This window comes from Canis lupus, chromosome 10 (genome assembly GCF_003254725.2).
Source record: "Canis lupus dingo isolate Sandy chromosome 10, ASM325472v2, whole genome shotgun sequence".
Lineage (NCBI taxonomy): Eukaryota > Metazoa > Chordata > Mammalia > Carnivora > Canidae > Canis > Canis lupus.
Window position 1 is genome coordinate 48,712,015 of NC_064252.1, and position 13,901 is coordinate 48,725,915.

The following is a 13,901-nucleotide window of genomic DNA, read 5'->3' on the forward strand; positions in this document are numbered from 1 at the left end:
ATCACATAATTAAGCTTATTGATTTGAAGGAAAGTAAATTTCTTTAAACTAAAACAAAAAAACTAGAGCCAGGTGGTTTGGGAGATCTGCTACACATTATTCTGATAGAATCTTCAATGGTCAGATTTCAGGGAAACCTTAGAAATTATCCCATCGAAAACTCTACTGAAAATTCCTTCTAACATCACAAGTCATTTATTCTTGTGCCAGTTCATCTTGTTAAATTAGGTTCAACAATTCAAGTGTTTCAAAAACTTTTCTAGGGGATCCCTGGGTGGCTCGGCGGTTTAGCGCCTGCCTTCAGCCCAGGGCATGGTCCTGAAGTCCTGGGGTCAAGTCCCACATCAGGCTCCCTGCATGGAGCCTATTTCTCCCTCTGCCTGTGTCTCTGCCTCTGTCTCTCTCATGAATTTAAAAAAAAAAAAAAAAAGGAGAGAGAGAGAGATGACTAAAATATGGTGTGACCAAACAAGAGAATTAAAGAAGAAAAAGAAAAAAAAAAAGAAAAAGGAGGAGGAAGGAGAAAAAAAAATGAGGAAGGAGGAAGAGAAGAGGAGGGAGAGGAAGGGAGGAAAGGGGAAGAAATCAAGTGTCTTTGCTGTTTACAAAACACTACAGCTAGCAATAAAGGCCTTCAGAGAGAAAGGGAAAAATCAGCATCCATTCTTTTTTCAAAACTACTCTCAAAACCAATTAACAGCTTTCTATTCTTTGTTTCTGTTACCTAAACTGATTAAGGTCCTCAGTTTAATTTTTGGTTTCTTAGAGACTAAAGCTTCAAAGCAACTCTATCAGTAACTGAGAAGATAATGACGTTTTATGGCTTCACAAAGAAGTCAGAAGACTTAAAGAAAAGATAGAAAAATACAAACTTGAGGGAGGTCTGCATATAAAAAAAACAAAAAAATCTTGATATTCTTGGACATATAAGAGGTTCATATTTTCCACAAAAACTAATATACTTTATAATATTCTAGACTCAAGAATAATAAAAAACTCAAAAGCCATAAAGTAAAAGACAGATAAATCTTAAAAAAATAAAATCTAGAATTCTATACAAAATAAAGCCTGGGGCAGCCCAGGTGGCTCGGTGGTTTAGCACCGCCTTCAGCCCAGGGCCTGATCCTGATTGAGTCCTACCTCAGGCTCCCTGCACGGAGCCTGCTTCTCCTTCTGCCTGTGTCTCTGTCCCCACCACCCCCCTGTGTTTCTCTCATGAATAAATAAATAAAATAAATAAAATCTCTAAATAAATAAATAAATAAATAAATAAATAAATAAATAAATAAAGCAAGCCTGAATTTAAACACAAAATGGACAAAACTACTTGCATAATCAGCCTGATGTGGGACTAGAACCTGGGATCATGCCTTGAGTGGAAGGCAGCTACTCAACCACTGAGCCACCCAAGCGTCCCTTTATCTGGACTTTTATACATACTTGTGATATAAATATTAAATAAAGGCATCTCAAATTAGCGAACGTGCTGAGAAGTTTTGGGAGAAATAGCATGATATAATCTCAGTAATAAGCTGGGTTTGGTAATTAAGCATTTAATTTAAGCATTTTTCAGTTTAGGTAAGGTGCCTCTTTAAACCTGTAGTCCACTTTTTAGAATGGATTTGAAAGCAATAAAGCTATGTGCAAAGATGTGAATGCGAAAATATTCATTGTACCTTTGCTGATAATGGGGACGATTAGAAAAAGCCAGCTGTCACACAATGAGGAATGAATAAAATGTAAGATCATATAAGAGTTTAACTGTAGCAATTTTCAATGACTTTGTAAAGTCCATTGATCAGCATGGGAATATATTAAGTGGAGGAAGTGATGTAAAACATGTACAGTGTGAGTTCCTTTTAATAACATACACAATCTAGAAATATGGTCTAAAATATAGGTAAAATAGAAACACCTATCAGTTATCTGTGTTTTCCAGTATGCAATAACAAATATTAGTATCTCTAAAGAAATTTTTTTTAATTTTAAGCAAAAGACTTTCATTAGCTTCACTTTTAGACATTTTTCATAAATGAGTTAACCCTTTGAAGCTCAAGATATTCCCTGCAATTAAGTCAGACTCTGGAAGATACAACAATTTATCTCAAGGAACAGAATTATGATTTCTTAAATTATATTTTCTTTCTATTAATGGTTGGTACCTTCCTGGAATTAAAGAAGACAGACCTCTCTAATGTGTACTTTACAGATGTCTAGCACCAACCCTTTTCTCCTAATACAATCTAGTCATCCACTTCTGTTTCAATGGCCAAACCGGCTGGTCTACATCTAACCTCAAACCCACAACCCCATGCCTCTCCTGTATCCCTTCCCTTTTTTTCATCCCCTCATCACACATTGCATCTCCTCAGATCACTCTATTTTCTAATTCCTTCATTATCCTAATGAACTAGGGCATTGGGAAACAAAATTAATTTTTTTTCTATATTTGCCTCTTCAAAATCACTTGTATACTGCAGCTTTCAGGGTGGAAATATTAAGTGCAGGGTTTGAATTAAAGCACAAAATTTTCTTTTCCATTTACTGCTCCCAGGTTTTAAGTGGTCTCATATGATTCTACAGAATGCACACAATGCTGTAATTTCTAGCAGGGTTTCTACTATCAGCGTAAAGTGTGCCAATCATAGTTTGAAATATAAGAAGGCAAATATTAAACATTCCTTTTAATTCTTTCACAGTTCATTAAATAAATATATAACTCTAATCATGTCATATTTTTACTTCAGAAATTTTCATTTATCTTGGTCAAAATATAATCTCTAATCTGCCAAATGCAAATTTCTCTATCGATGAAAAAAGAGAGAAAACAGTAAGTCACAGATTTACCAGAGCTTTAAGCTGAGGGGAAATTTTCTACAGTTGTTCCATATTGTAATTCTGGTCAACAGGCTTGAAAAGATTTATCTGATTAATAGTAATTTAAACCTTAATGTTTAAGAATTCATATTAGTAAATATTTGTTGAGATGGTCCTATAAGTACAGAGTATGTTCAATGAGAAGGAGGTAGAGATAAATAAAACATGATCCCCTGATTTAAGAAGGTTTCCATGGAGGAGAAACTAGATATATCGCATATAAACATAAATGTATTGTAAGGAGCTAGCCATTTCTACATCTCAATAAATTTTACCACTGCCACACAAAAACACTATTTTCTACAAAAGAAAAACCCAGTCAAAAGCAGAAAATAATCAAGTATAATAATTTAACATGAACAGAAACAAATATTCAGATATTCAAAAAATGAGTATGTGCCTACTATGAGCCAGGAGACTGAAAACAGAATATCATACCAGCATATACTTAAAACAAATCATACTTAAAATATTTTAGAACTTCTCTTCACAAACACTTCCAACTTTAAACATATGTAAGTAACTAAGCCTTAGCACCATTATATCCTACAATTTAATTCCAGGCTTTTTCTCATTTAGTAATGGGGATTTGAAGCTTTGAAAAACTTCTACCATAATATGTATTTTTAGCAGTACTATTTTTAAGATATCTTAAGGGTAGGGAGAGAAACGGGAGTGAGGGGAAGTTGGATGGATGATCAAGGTGTATAGGGTTTATGAGTTAGGAGATAAGTCACAGAGCATGTTAAGCTATGGTAGGTAGGCCAAGGAAAAAGTGTTGGAAGGAATGAATAAGAGAAAATATACTGGTGGATATGTAAGGAAAAGATTTTTCAGTATGAATACCTGACAGGATTACAGGAACACATAGAAGATTATCTGTTCAGGAGGTAGTAAAAACGACTGCCAGAGAAAGCATAGAAATTTTAACTTAAATGTAGTCTACTATGTAACTTTGAAGTGTTAGATGAGAAAACAGTGATTCCTTATAAAGGCAAGGGGAACAGGCAAAAAAAATGAAGTCAAACAGCTGATTTTCTGAAAGCACTCACTGTAAACTATGATTAGGCATTTGCATTACTTAAGGACTTCAAAAGCATATACTAGAATACTAGCAGAGAGATTCCACAGTACATTAAAAAAATACACTGTAACCAAGTGGGGTTCAAATCAAAACTGCAAAAATGGTTCAAATGTAGGAAATCTACTACTGTAATTCAGCATACTAATAGGTCAAAAGAGAAAAAAATACACATGATTATAGTAAAATTCTAAAAAAGCATAAACGTTATCTTTCTTGATTTAAAAAAATAAAATAATCATTATTTTAAAAACACTTGTAGGGGATCCCTGGGTGGCGCAGTGGTTTGGCGCCTGCCTTTGGCCCAGGGCGCGATCCTGGAGACCCAGGATCGAATCCCACATCAGGCTCCCGGTGCATGGAGCCTGCTTCTCCCTCTGCCTATGTCTCTGCCTCTCTCTCTCTCTCTCTCTGTGACTATCATAAAATAAATTAAAAAAAAAAAACAAAAAAAAAAACTTGTAAATAAAAGCTATTTCCTTTATTTTTTTTAAAGATTTATTTATTTATTTATTTATTTATTTATTTATTTATTTATTTATTTATTTATGAGAGACAGAGAGAGACAGAGACAGAGACAGAGACATGGGAGGAGGGAGAAGCAGGCTCCATGCCGGGAGCCTGACGTAGGACTCGATCCCAGGACTCCAGGCTCGCGCCCTGGGCCAAAAGTAGGCACTAAACCCCTGAGCCACCCAGGGATCCCCAAGCTATTTCCTTTAAATGATTTTTTAAAATATACAAAAGGCAGTATTAGACTTGAGGGAGGTACTAGAAACATGCTCATAAAAGAAGAAAAAAAAGGGTCTAATATCATTATTATTATTTAACAGCTTTTCAAAGATACTGCATGGTACCATTAGACAAGAGTAAAAGAGTAAAAGAAAATCAAAAGATATAAAACTTGAAAAGGAATTCATTATCTTGTGCAGATGGTATGACCATATACCTAGAAATCTAAGAGAATCAACTAAAAATTATAAACAATGAAAGAATTCTGTACTATGCCTAGGGACATAATTAACATAAAAACAGTATTCCTTTATATAGAGATAAAGATAATGTAGTAAAGTAATTCTTAATAGATACACAAAAATAGATAAATGCAAAAGAAGTTTTAATATTTAATATACGAGATAATTATGAAGAAAATGTCAAAGTGTTACTGAAAACCAAGAGCACTCTCCATTTTAATGATGAAGTAAGGTAAAGCTCAGAGAGGCAGAGTAACACTTCCTAGCATGTAAATGGTGACAGTAAAAGATGAACCTAGATTTGTCTGACTCCAAAGCTCATCCTTCTTCTACTGTAAGACACTGTTGAAAGTTCAATAGATGGACCCTCCATAAGCAAAACCAGATGAAATTCAAGAAGCCTTCACTATTTAATATTTTTAATGATCTAAAAGTTCTATTTGTAAGCACTACAAACGTACCCAAGATATTTATATTAAACATGAACAAGTTAAAAAAAAAATCAGAAAAGTTGCCTGAAATAAACTGAACCAACTATATCAGGTCGTTGTGTTCAGTTCCCAAAAGGACTGGATGCAGGACACTTGGCTGGCTCAGCTGTTGAGCATCTGTTTTCAGCTCAGGGCATGATCCTGCGGTGGGACTTAATCCCATATTGGACTGCATGGAGTCTGCTTCTCCCTCTGCCTCTGTCTCTGCCTCTTTCTCTGGGTGTCTCTCATGAATGAATAAACTTTAAAAATCTTTTTAAAAAAGGACTATATGCATGTACACAGTTCCCAGAATAGAGAAGATCCACAGTATTCCCCAGACTACTCTGAACAAGAAGGGGTACGGGGTGGCGCTGAGGTGGTCTTTTTAATCTGGTCCTTTCCTGAACCATGGCCCTGTAGCACCTACAGCTTGTTCCTGACCTCCTAATTCCCTTTGGTTACCCCGAATTTGTTTTCCTGACATCTTGATTATACTCTTGGCAGATGGAACACTACACTAAATACAAGGCCCTTCTCTTTTGGCCTACCTCCATGGATCCTAGGATTCTTCTTCCAGTGTTGGGTTTTGTTTGATGATCCTGTCAGTCACATACTCATCAGCTGACTATACTTAATTACAAGATTTCTTAAACAGCAGCAGAAGATGGTGCTTGTGCACTCCTCCCTAGATATCAGCTATGGTAATTCTCTTGTCATGCAATTAAACCCAAAGAACTTAATATTCTACTGTAGTTTGGAAAAGGTAAGCCGGGCCACCTAAGGTCCAAAGGTAAAGTAAGGAAACGACGGTGAATGAAAGCAGAAGTACTACAGATCTAGGGGCAGGACTAGAAAAATGGGTCATGCCGATCCAAAGCTATTCAGAAATTAACTAGATACCTATATAAAATGAAAGCTTGTGATGAAGATACAAACAAGAAAGGAATATCAGAATTACCTGTAATTGATAACACTTACCTTGGCTGTCAGTTCTAAAAACCAACAATTTATAGGCATCAGAACTTTGCGAGAAAAAAAAGCTAAGTTATCCACAGTCCTATGTCCTAGATAGTAGTTAATTAGAGTCCTCCCATAAGATACAGCCTGGAAAACTCCATGAAACCAAGTAAGCCCTATCCTGCTATTCTATGAGAGTTTTCAGGATATTGAAACTCAAATTTCTCTAGGAGACAGACACTTTACATTGTCCTACAAAGAGCTTGTGTGCAGTAAGAGGTGGTATACAGGCAAAGAAGATGCATATCACAAAAAGAGAAGAGAGAATTCATGACAGAAGGAACTGTAGAAGTTCTTTTGCCTCTCAAAGAAAACAAACATTCCTAACATCCTTACCAGTAAACAACATCCAGTGGCGCAAAGTAATTTTTCATTATCAGGTCAGCAAAGTAAGCTTCTGTTTCCCGGCAGGCAGTTCCATTTCCAATCACCACCGTGCTGCAGCTTCAAGGGATAAACAAGATGAGAAATGGAATGAGCTCAAGGCATGGTTTAAATCAATCAGGAGAAAATAACCAGAATGCACAAATACTATCATACGATGATCTTATTCTCTCATATAGCCAAGCAACATCTCCACTATTTCACAAAGGAGACACAGACTTTTGTAGAAAAAAATAGGACAATGCCCCTGCCTTTGGTATGGGAGGCAATGGAGAAATATTTCACTGTCAAACAATCAAGAACACTCAGCTTTCTTCCCATCTAGAAGGAACCAAATTTACACATAGATAAGAAATTCTGGAGCATTCTAGGCCATAATAAAGACACCAGGACTGAATTATGTGATATGTTGTCAAATAATGTCTGAAGCTTCAAACTACTATCACACATCTACTCCTCAGATCCATAAAAAAGAATGGAAGGAAGGAAGAAAAGAAGGTGGGGGAAGGGAGAGAGGAAAAGAGAGGGAAAGTGAGGGAGAATAAATGAGAGAGTGAGAGAAAGAGAAAGAAACCCCGAATCAAAGAATTCAGTGCTCACTTTTGCTCACACTACCACCTGTCATTAGCGAAGGTGGCAGAGGAAGGAAGAAGCATCCCTCCGGAGTCTCCAAATGTACAGTTCTTCAACAATTTGCCCCAGCATTGTTTTACATGATTCCTTCTCTCTCACCAAAGCACTTCCCTTAATCCCTCCCTCCAAATTAGGAGTTTCAAAGGTATCTCTGATTGGCTGAGCCACAGAAGTACTCAAAAAGTTACTTATTTTCATACTTGAAATTCAGCAAAAGTCTCTTTATTTTCTCTGCCTCTCGGAAGCCTTGTCCACAATGCAAGTAAACCACATCAGTATGCAGTATCTGACCTTAGAGAAAATGAAAAGAATAAGCCATTTTGTAAGAAATTACAAAACACATAGATGATTTGATTAAGTAATTTGTACCAGAAAAGGGAACTGCTTTATCTTTTAAAATGCAGGATAAATCATTCACATTCACGAAATCAGATTCTCCTAAGTAGTCCGCAAATTTGTTACTTCCAAAGTTATGAGAACATTATTTTGCTATTTATTATTAACAAAATCATTATTAACTAGATTATACACCATTATACTTAAAAGAGAAATGGTTTTTAATAATATGTAACATCAAGCTAACATCTACTGATATGTACCAAATTCCAGAAAATGTTGTAATACTCTTCTATTTCTTCTTTTGGATATGTGGATTTCTTTACTTTGTGTAATTCTTAAGCTGCATATTTATGATTTGTGCGCTTCTCTATGTTACCTTATATTATTATTTCAGTGAAAAATATATTCAATATTTAAGGGTAATGACATCAAGAACAGGAATCATGAGCTAAGTGACCAACTTAGGAAGCTATGAAAAGAACAACAGAATAATCTCAAAGAAAGTAGAAGGAAGAAAATGATGAAGTTAAAAGCAGAAATTAATGAAACAGAAAAATATATACATAATAGAGAGGACTGGTGAAGTTTAAAGTTGAAAATCACTTAAGGAAAACAAATACTCTTAGCAATACCAATCAAGAAAAAGAAAGAAGATATAAATATATTGAAAAAAGAAGATATACAAATAAATCATATAGAAATGAAAAGAGGATATTACTAGAGCTTCAGGACAGATTAAAAAGATATAGAGACTATTATAAACAACTTCATGTTAATTTAAATGATGAAACGGATAAATTTTTGAGAATGTGTTACCAAAACAGACTAAAGATACATACATATATATGTGGGAGTGCATACGGTATTTTTAAAAAGTCATCCTACAAGCAATACAAATAACATCATATCCAAATACAAATACACATGATATTTCAACAGATGCAGGAAAAGATACTGATAAAACATTTTTCCCATTTACTGTAAAAATGTATAGAATAATAAAAAAAGATGGAGAAAGTAGGACAGCAAAACCAAAAACCAATAGTTATATCTGTAACAAAGTTAACTCCACAAAACTAAGAAGATGATCGATCAAGTGGGGACAATGCAACTATCAGGACCTACGTGCATTGGCATTTCTGTGGAGCAAGTAGAGACAAGCAATGAAGTATCTCATGGATGAAAAAATATCAAAAGGTACTTTCCTGTGATATGGGAAAGACCTCCACATACTCTTAATTTATAGGTCAGTAGAGAGACTGCCCACTGAGTGCAAGAAGGACTGGAAAACTCTGATCTCTATGAACTCTTGAAACTAACATGCAGAATATTCCTTTTAAGACAAAAATCCCAACTGAGGAGAACCTGTTAGGAATCATATCCCTATTGAGAAAGATAGAGATAACATGGGCAAAGGAAAAAGAAAATCCAGGTAAAAGGGAGAAAGCATCAGGAAAGCAGATTCCAGAAGATAGAAGACTCTATATTCATGTAGATATTAAGGTGTCTTCCCATGTCAGTAATTTGGGGAAAAAAGAAGTGATAGCTCCAGAGGTATGTAGCTAGAAAACTTTTCCTGACCTGGTCTTCTATACCAACAGCTGGGAAAAACAAATTTTATGTAAACCTAAGCACAGAAAAAGATTACAGTCTAATTCCATATAGAATGGATATTTTTTAAAAAGGAAATTTTAAAAAAGACTAGCATGACCTTACAGAAAGATGTGTCCACAAAACAGAAAAATTATAACCTAAAGCTACAAAAATATAATAGAAAATGAGAATAATGTAAATCAGAATTAGAAAACCCTAGAAATAACAAGTTCAAAACTGAATTAGACATGAAAAAGTTATTTTCAAAAGAAAAATCTAAACCAAAAGAAACACAAGTATAGAAGTATTACATATTATATGTGATATATATGTAATACATAGTATCATAGAATCATAGTACATAACAATATAAATATAATAAATAAGAGAACTATGGGCAGCCCAGGTGGCTTGGCATTTTAGCGCTGCCTTCGGCCCAGGGTGTGGTCCTGGGGTTCCAGGATCGAGTCCCGCGTCAGTCTCCCTGCATGGGGCCTGCTTCTCCTTCTGCCTGTGTCTCTGCCTCTCTCTGTGTGTCTCTCTGTGTCTCTCATGAATAAATAAATGAAAAATCTTTAAAAAAAATAAGAGAACTATAAGGTAAAAATAAGAAAACATAAAACGCCAAAAAAAAAAAATTAAAGTGAAGAAGTTCACTATAGAACTGAAATCTATTTCTTATAAATACCAAATGGAAATTTGAAAACTTGAAAACACAATAATTTAAATAAATAATTCAATGGATAGTTTTAATTGCAGATCAGAGATAACAGAATAGAGGCTTAATTAACATAAAGACAAACAACAGAAAACAAAAGAATAAAAAACAGAAGAGGGAGTTGAAAGGTCCAACATATATTTAATTGGAATTCCAGAAAGAAATGCAAGAAGCTCTACAAACCCAAGCAGAATTCATGTACTAAAATCCCCCACAAACGCGCACGCGCGCGCGCGCACACACACACACACACACACACACACAGAACTAAGTACATCATAAGAAACCTCTGAAAAACAAGAGAGAAAATCTTAGCAACCTGAGGAAAAAAGATATCATTACTTTCAAAGGTGCAATAATAAGACTTTTGGTTGAGTTCTCACTCTCAACAAAAAGTGTACCAGCCAAAGGGGGGGGAAAAAATGAAATGACACCTTTAAAGTACTGAAAAGAACACCAATCATGAATTCTATACCCAGCAAAAATATCCTTCAGAAATGAGGATAAATCAGAATCATTTTAGACAAAAAAGGACACAATTTGTCACCAGCTGACCCCACATTAAATGTAATAGTTTAGAGAGTTAGGCAGAGAGAAAATAATCTCAAATGTAAATACAGAAATGCAGTAAGAAATGAAGAGCAAAGAAAAGGGTAGGTAATAAATATGGGGAAAAAAATGCTGGGCAAAACAATACAAATGTCTGGTATTTTAAAAACAAAGAGTTAAAATGCATCATACACAAATACACTACAATAAATACAAGTTGATGGGGGATAGTTACTAAAACCTGAGCCTAGTTTCAACATTTCTTCTGTGACATAGGGAAGGGCATAAATAATAGTAATATGTGGAGATTTTTTATCAACAAAAAGACAAATAAGAAGTTTGACTTTCTGGCTCTCCCATCGCTATATGTGAGAAAACTATTTTCTAAGCCTTGAAATAATTAACATTATTTCCAAATCCTCACAATATGTATGATGTGAAACTTATGACCAACCAAACAACTTTTATTATTTTTATTTATTTATTTATTAAAGATTTTATTTATTTACTCATGAAAGACACAGAGAGAAAAGCAGAGACATAGGCAGAGGGAGAAGCAGGCTCCATGCAGGGAGCCCAATGTGGAACTCGATCTAAAGACCCTGGATCATGCCCTAAGCCAAAGGCAGATGCTCAACCACTGAGACCACCCAGGCATCCCCAATCAAACAACTTTTAATTGAAGAGCTGAAAGTTGTGCTTACTGGTAGGAGAAATTATAGCCAATTTGCAACCATGTTTGTAGCCAGGATCCACTCCCATCAAGGTGCGCCCTGGAACAGGGCTTGTTAAAAGGAGCTGACGGAGGTTCCGTCCAAACATTAGCACTGATTCCTTCTCTGCATCTGATGTTAGTTTGGCTCTTTAGAAATAAAAAATAAATAAATAAATAAATAAAAGGAAAAAAGTATTTAGTTTTTCATTCACCCAAAGTTTCTTCCTAAAAAGTGACATCCCATACAGGAGTATTTATTGTAACAAAATGAAGAAAATATTACATATAAAATTATATTGAATCTATTTTTGTTAACTGCAGTAATACATGAAACCACAAACTATTCTGATGTAAATCTGAGGAGTCTGTCATACTTACATTCCTTCCCTATCTGTTCTTTATATACAAAATCTATATGTATAAATATTTATGTATGTGACAGAAACAGAGTATATAAAGGCCTAGACATCACAAAGGAAGTCAAGTTAATGATTTGATTAAAAATATAAAAACAAAATTAGTGATAAATTATTGAATCCTAAGTAGTCTCTTCCCATCAATACTTAGTTTTACCCTTTTACCCATAACAAATCTCAATGTCATTCTCTCACTCTATTCAATTCCCCACGTTGAGCCCCACCTTGTCATTCTCAGAGATGTGACATGACCAAGAATATTAGTAACCAGGCCAAGAGCCATGCCATGTACATAATTTCCCAGGTTTTCTCCAGAGAAGTTATTAAACATCTGATTTTAAAACTTTTTCTAGGATAAAAACATATGTCTATAATGGACTTAAAGGTATTAGGAAACTAAGTTTTAACACCATTCACATTCTTTCTTTCTCTTTTAAAAAATATTTATTTATTTAAGTAATCCCTACACCCAACGTGGGGCTAGAACTCATGACTTGGAGATCAAGAGTCACACAAAATTCTGACTGAGCCAGTAAGTAAGGTGCTCTTTAAAACCATTTGTCTTCTTAACAAAAGCTCTTAGCATACTATTCTCCTGAAATTCTTAAATATTTTATAAGAAGACCCATTAGAACAGGTACAGACATTCATGCATGGCCACAAGAAAACTGACAGTACAAAAACCATTCAAAGCACACTTCATATCAGTGCTGAGGTCAAATTATCTACATATCTAAAGGCACACACAGCTAATTAATGTCTGTTTTTCTGTCCTGAGTCAGTTTCTTAAGGCTTTTCTCTCATCTTTTTTTCACTGTTGTCACCCTCCTTGCATTCAGTCAAGCAACATGAAAAATAACACAATAGATATTTCTAAATCTTCACTTTTAACTTTATAAAGTGAACATCTGTTGTCAGTCTTATATAAAGTACCATGATTGGTGTGAGATACAAAGCTGAAAAGACAGGATCCCTGCTTTGAAAATGACTATAGAGTGGAAGAAACAAAAATAATCAGATCAGTATAAACAATGATATGTGTTATGCTAATGAGAACATATGGGAGGGAGAGCTAAACTGCAAAACTTCCTAAAAGAGATGTCTCCTTGGGTGAATCAAGAAGAATAAGTAATAGAGTTAAGCAAACAAAGGCAGGGAGAATAGAATGAAGGCATAAAAAATGTTGCAGGCAACGGAAGAACCATACATAAAGACTCACAATTCATTACAGAAAAAACAAATGGGGGTGCCTGGGTGACCTAGTTTGTTAAGTGTCCGCCCTCAGTTTGGGTCATGATCCTGGGATCAAGCCCCACATTGGGCTCCCTCTGCCTCTGCCCTCCCTACCACTCATGCTCTCTCACTATATCTCTCTCAAATAAATAAATAAAACCTTAAAAAGAGAGAGAGAGAGAGAGAGAGAGAGAAAGCAAGTAATTTCATCTGCTAAAGTAAAAAAAAAAAAAAATACCTTATGTCTATAAGGTTGTAGAGCCAAGATGAAATCAGACCCCAAAAGGCAATGCATGATCTTCTAAAAAGCTTGGATTTAATCCTAGAGACAAAGAGGAGCCACTGGAGAATTTTAAGCAGAAGAGAATGAAATAATCAGATGGAAGTTTAAGGATGGCATTGTGAAAAGTATAGTATGGCAAACAGACAGATATTATCTATGATCCTAGAATAGTAATCCAGACAAGAAATTATGATATCTTGAGCTAAAACAGTAACCACAGAGACCAAGAAGAGGCAAAATTCAAGGTATAATAAAGGATGGGAAAATAGGCAGCACTTGGTAGCTGACAATGCAGGATTGATGAAAAAGGTAGGTGTGAAAAATGATACATGGATGCATCATCTTGATAGTTTTGAAAATAAGAAATCCAAAGTAGACTGCATCATATATGGTCAACTGAATCAAATGTTTACAAAATAATATAGTCTGTATGGTTGTTTTAAATACTCACACATGAACGGGGAAAAGTCTGGTTAACAATAATTATCTCTAGGAAGTGAAATTTTGTCGGGTTTTTTCCTTTGTGTTTTACTGATTCTTCTAATTTTTCTATATTAGGACAAATTTCTTTTTAATTAGAGAATTGAAGTAATCTTCTTTTAAAATTTTTTTTTTA

General features: G+C 34.8%; 1 protein-coding gene across 1 annotated transcript in view; it reads right to left on the bottom strand.

The window, feature by feature from the left end:
• SRBD1 (S1 RNA binding domain 1) overlaps positions 1 to 13,901 on the bottom strand; it is a 189,609-nt gene that overhangs the window by 120,851 nt on the left and 54,857 nt on the right. Inside the window, exons 12-14 of the mRNA XM_025465747.3 lie at positions 11,343 to 11,500; positions 7,640 to 7,730; positions 6,759 to 6,866 (exon numbers count right to left, since the gene is read on the bottom strand). Coding sequence (XP_025321532.1) covers positions 6,759 to 6,866; positions 7,640 to 7,730; positions 11,343 to 11,500 — 357 coding nt within the window. The remainder of the gene's footprint in view (positions 1 to 6,758; positions 6,867 to 7,639; positions 7,731 to 11,342; positions 11,501 to 13,901) is intronic.